This window comes from Notothenia coriiceps, unplaced genomic scaffold, assembly GCF_000735185.1.
Source record: "Notothenia coriiceps isolate Sejong01 unplaced genomic scaffold, NC01 NC01_scaffold00034086, whole genome shotgun sequence".
NCBI classification, from domain to species: Eukaryota; Metazoa; Chordata; class Actinopteri; order Perciformes; family Nototheniidae; genus Notothenia; species Notothenia coriiceps.
The window spans coordinates 1-5,672 of record NW_011366787.1 but is presented as its reverse complement, the minus strand read 5'-3'; the positions used below and the strand labels follow the sequence as shown (position 1 = coordinate 5,672).

Below are 5,672 nucleotides of genomic sequence, written 5' to 3'. Positions count from 1 at the left end.
CAGGTCTACAATTTTGTTTCTGGTGTCCTTTGACAGCTCTTTGGTCTTGGCCATAGTGGAGTTTGGAGTGTGACTGTTTGAGGTTGTGGACAGGTGTCTTTTATACTGATAACGAGTTATCTCATCTTTTTGAGTGGGAGAACTTGCACAATTGGTGGCTGACTAAATACTTTTTTGCCCCTTTTTTGCTCACACACACACACACACACACACACACACACACACACACACACACACACACACACACACACACACACACACACACACACACACACACACACACACGATTGTCATTTGATCGGGACGACGCAAAACGAGAAGCATTCGGTCTACAATGACCGAGAAGAGACTGTCAGCATTGATTCAAAACGCACTAAAGCTTTTGATCTTAGTCATTTCGTGAGCAGGGCGGACTGGCCATCTGTAGAATCTGGAGAATCACAGATCACAGAACTCAGCGAGGCGTGCGTGTCTATGGGTGTGTGTGTCTCACCGCAGCAGCTTGGCCTTGCTCTGCAGGCTGTCCAGCAGCTCAATCTTGGTGTTCATGTCAGTCATCTCGTCCTCCAGGTTCTGCCGGGTCACATCCACCTGCTGGCAGAGCTGAGAAAACACACTGGCCAGCTCCCTGAGGACAGAAAGAAACCATGGGGGTCAGGAGACATGCAGCGTTCTTTACACGTTCAAATAGCTTGTCGTCAATGCACAGTTGTAAATGTTAACATGCTCACTGCTGCACTTGGTGGCTGCAGTTGGAGCCAGTGTAGCTGACGATGAGCTGCAGCTTCTCGCTGGCGTAGTCCACAAACTGTCTCTTGAAGGCCCTCTCCTTGGCCTTGGTGGTCCAGGTGAACCGCTCGTAGATGTAGAGGAGTCCGTACAGACCCACTGACAGGGCGATCAGACGCCAGCCCACCGCCTTCCAGATCTGCACACACACACAGCGCCTTATGTCTGCTGACCCCGCCTCTAATATCTACACACACTGGACCAGAGTGTGAGTGTAGAGATATGAGCTGCTATAATATGGATCCAGCCAGTCAAGATCACTGATGGCTTGTCCTGGTGTACAAAAGCTTTTTGAGGGTAAGGGCTTTGAATCAACCAAGCATGAAGAAATAAGTCAATATCAATGCATGTGATTTTTTTTACATATGCATTTTGTAATAAAAATATTGGAAACTGTGTGAAAACGTGCATCATAATAAAACACACGTTAAGAGTGTAGTAATTACTTATTGGTTTATTTTACTGCTACTAAATTTCAAAACAGGAATTCAAAGTATTCAAAGTATTATGTAAAAATGTTTCAACTAGTAAAACTTTCATGTCACTACATTATTAATATGGATATATAGATAAAATGATATGTTATCATTGCTCACACAGGCCCGCCTCTCAATAAATGTAATTGGAAAATAGGGAAAAAAGGGGTTAACCAAGGTGCGTGTACGTGCGTTCGTACGTGCGTCCTCACCACGCCACCAACGACTAGCACACCCATGGAAGTACGTGAGGTGAGGGAAGCGAGACCAGTCACCATGGAGACCATCAGCTCCTCCTGGGTCACGGAGCCCTGGGGGAAGGGGGGCATGCTGCTGCTGACAGGGGTCAGAGCCAGGGGCCGGGGGACCTGCAGGGGGGAACAGGGCCACATTCAGAACTGGACGCTCCAAACAGCATAGCAAAAGAACCTCAACGCTACAAAGTCTCTATGGAAAGTATGTAGGAAGTAGAGAAATACACAACTTTAGAATTTGCAATTGTGGATAATTCTGAGGTAGCATGATGAGCTGATTTAAGAAAACTTGTCTTATTCAACATTTGTTCATTGTTAACATTTAAACGATAAGATATACGGAAATGTGTTCTGGACTCCGTCCTGTAATTCCACATACATGTACATATACAAACATAGTAAACATTAAAATACATACACATATCATCACTCATACACCGTTTGCACATACACAATACACAGACGCACCTACTGATGCAGGCGACCTATTGCACAATCCTCATGGCCAACATGAGTATTACATCACATGTGAGTGTTGAGCAGCGTAATGGACAGAGGCAGGAATGAGTGCTTCTAGAGGTTCAGCCTGCTCTTGGGAACCCTGCATCTTCTACCAGAAGGAAGGAGCTGGAACTCTGGGTGGAGAATGTGGGGGGGATCAGACACGGCTTGTTGTGCCTGTCTAATAATGGACTGCTCATGATACCATATCTTATGGTGCTCTCCAACACTGCATGATAAACCAATAACATGAACTTCTGCTCGACTCCGTAAGCCCTGAGTGTACGCAAAATACAACCGTGGTTGAAGTCTAGAGCACAGACCCTCTACATCAGTGTTTCCCAAACCTTTTCACACCAGGACCACTTAACCAATAAAAAAACACTTGCGGACCACCTAACTCAGGGGTCGGCAACCCGCGGCCCACGAGCCGCATGCGGCCCTTTAAGCCCTCTGCTCTGGCTCCCTTGAGCTTAGACAAAAATAAGGAGGAAATAAAATAAAAGTATTTGTAGGACGATTTCTATTTTCTTGCATGGTTGAAAATGTTTCGTATCTTGTATTTTGAGGTGATACTGTGACACATAAATAAAAAACAAAACGGTTTTAATTAGGTCAACTAAAATATGCGTCACATCCCGCTACGGTCCCACGCCAGCGCTTTTTCTTGCAGGCGAATAACCTGACTATGGATAAATCAAAGAAAAGAAAAGTACCGGAGGAACACAGGATTTAATTCTGCGTGGACAGAGTTATATGTTTTCACAGCAAGCGATGCTGGTTTACCGGTATGTTTGATATGTAGAGAGAAGTTGTCAAAGGTGCTGCAGCCTTTACGTATCGAGGAACAACAAGGGAGAGGAAGACAGCTGACGATCTTTAGTCATAATTCAATGGGGTATGTAATTTATTTCAGAAAACACTTTGTTATATTCCATGGAATGCTCTTAACGTCCCGATAGCAATGAATATATTAAATGCTTTGACAATAAATACATAAACATGTTTATCTGTGGAAGCCGTAGTACTGTAAAAAGCACGACCAATCATTTGAGCCGGCCCAGCTAAAATAATTGGATGGCCTACCTGCCTGTCAGCCTTCCATCTGTGCACAAACTAATCTCGTGCCCTCATTGGTCATGTGCACGTTCGTGTGTGTTGGAGGAGGGGCTCTGTGAAGAAGTGTAAAGGAAGAGGCAGATTTTTTCCGGTTATGTATTTTCAAATTCTAACGCACTCGAGCTGGTTTCTCCATTCTTACCTACCCTACCTTTAACTCTTTTTAGGTTGCAGCTATATGTTTTATTTATTTCAAAATGGGCCCATTTTGATTTATATTTGTTTTCCTTCAAATGTGCAGAGGACTCCCCAAGTGCCGTGTTTAATTTATTTTAAAGATTACTAATCGCCTGGAAATTGTACAAACAAGTAGCAACGTGTTTGATGAAGGTGTTGCGCTGGGCTATGCAATTGAAACTTAAGCTCGGAAAACTTTAATTAATTAATTAATTTCCAATATGAAATGTTACCAATATACTCACAGACCACTAAGGGGAGGGTCCCGGACCACCAGTGGTCCGCGGACCACACTTTCAGAAGCACTGCTCTACATGGACCCTCCAGCTGAGTGTACTATCTATGAACACCAAGGTACTTATAGGAACCTTACTGCCTGATAAATTGCACACTGGATCTACTTTATTGTAAACTCTCAAACCAGCAGTGCCATTAGTGCTTGCGATCAATAACTAATGCATAAGGTCATGATTAATTTCAATGAGGGATATACACCATGTCTAATCAGCACTTACAGTCAGCAAATCTCAAATTGTATTCCCTCTATATTCTGAAGGTTTTGACGGAGACCCCTCCCCCTCACATTTGTCCTGATTGTTACAAAGTATTAGTCCTAAAACATGTTGAAATGACTTTTGACAGTGAGTGATGCAAAGAGATATCCAAACTTCCCTCAGTAGAAACATTTGACGCAACAGAATGGAACCTGTCCTAATTCCATGTTCACCTTTCTGTTCTGGAACTGTGTGCAGATTAGCACATATGTTATTATAAAATGCCTCATTTGCAAATTTGAACATTTAAAAAAATGTTTTATACAGAAAGCAACAGTATAGTTAACGCCATCCATTACTTAACCATCCATAACCCCAAAAACCCCATACATTTTTCCAAACATTTGAATTAGTAAAGGCAGACCCAACTTCAGTCCATGATTGGGACTAGAACACTTGCAAACCAACATACTTTGTCCTCCACTCTTTTTATAAATATACCCTTTATTCTACCCTCTTGTGAGGGGGTTGGAGATGTTACCTGGTCATTGTAGCCCATGAGGGCCCGTCGAGTGTTCTTGGCCCCCAGGAAGCGGTTGACCAACATGGTCCAGCCCATGGAGAAGTGGAAGCTGATGTCCTCCTGGAAGTCGCTGCACAGCCTGTCACAGGCCAGGTCATAGCTGAGGCTAAAGCACTGCCGGGGAACCAGCTTGTCTACCTGCTCTCTGACTTGGGGGGGCAGCAGAGGCTTCAGACCATCTGCACACACACACACAAATTAAGATCATTTTTCAAATTAGCACAGATTTCAGTGACAGCGGCAACATTTAGGGTGGGTGATGTGACCTGAAATGTATATCACAACACATCTTAAAATAGACCTATCATGCTATATTTGAAAAATATATTGTAGGGCCATACCTATATAAAACATTTTTTCAAAATACCAAACAGATCACCCATTGTAGCCATGCCTCATACTGCTCAAACCCCTCTTTTGAAGTACTGTTAGAGAAACTCAGATTTTGGGTCCTTAGCTTGAAAAAAAGAAAAAGAAGAGGAGGCGGAGCTAATGCCTGATCAGAATTCTACCAGAGATAAAGTAAAATTCGGTTGTGATAAAACGCCATCCTGTTTAAACCATGTCAAGGATTATTTCTGAAACAGTATGGAGCTCAAATGCTTTTTCTCTTGCAGGTTTATCACAAGGTGAGTTCTTTTTTTATTTCCTGCTTTTTAAATACATGTGCTCTCCAGTACAGGTTAGCTCTGAGTGTCAGCGAGGCTTGCTAATGTAAACAAAGACGTCCAAAACACGTCAGGTATTGTTTCTGATAGCAACTTTCTGTGGGTCCGCCGACGTCACAGCGGATGGAAATCTGTATCCGCCCGTTTTTAAAAGATTTGGGTACGGAGGAAAAGAGAGAGGGTTTTATTTTCTGACGCAGCGTGAGTTCCCCGACACACCGGGGACACATATTTATGAATAAAAGACATCACAAAGTGCATTTTGCTTGATAGGTCCCCTTTAAGAAAAAAGTAATAAGGTAGTCTGGCTCATAATGTCCGTTATTTAGCACATGTAATGTGATTCATCAGTAAGTGTTGAGTTAGTAGTAAATTACCTACCCCACCTTTAAAAGGTAGGGTAGGTAAGAATGGAGAAACCAGCTCGAGTGCGCTAGAATTTGAAAGTACGAAGCCCAAGAAACACGCTCAGGTACTGCGGACCATATGTGCAGACCGCATAAACTAAAGCTTAGCAGACTCTTCACGCTAACGAAGGATCACTTCTAGGCAGGGTTGGGAGGATTACTTTGTAAATGTAATCAGTTACTGAATACTGAATACATGCTCTG

At 43.2% G+C, this 5,672-nt stretch overlaps 1 protein-coding gene across 1 annotated transcript in view; it reads right to left on the bottom strand.

The window, feature by feature from the left end:
• The window catches only part of LOC104961947 (mitofusin-2-like), a gene marked incomplete at its 3' end in the record, with an annotated part of 20,091 nt that extends 15,481 nt beyond the window's left edge, over positions 1-4,610 (bottom strand). Inside the window, exons 1-4 of the mRNA XM_010790309.1 lie at positions 4,352-4,610; positions 1,466-1,633; positions 732-928; positions 493-628 (exon numbers count right to left, since the gene is read on the bottom strand). Of these exons, the coding sequence (XP_010788611.1) occupies positions 493-628; positions 732-928; positions 1,466-1,633; positions 4,352-4,429 (579 nt within the window). The remainder of the gene's footprint in view (positions 1-492; positions 629-731; positions 929-1,465; positions 1,634-4,351) is intronic.
• Positions 4,611-5,672: the final 1,062 nt, after the last annotated feature.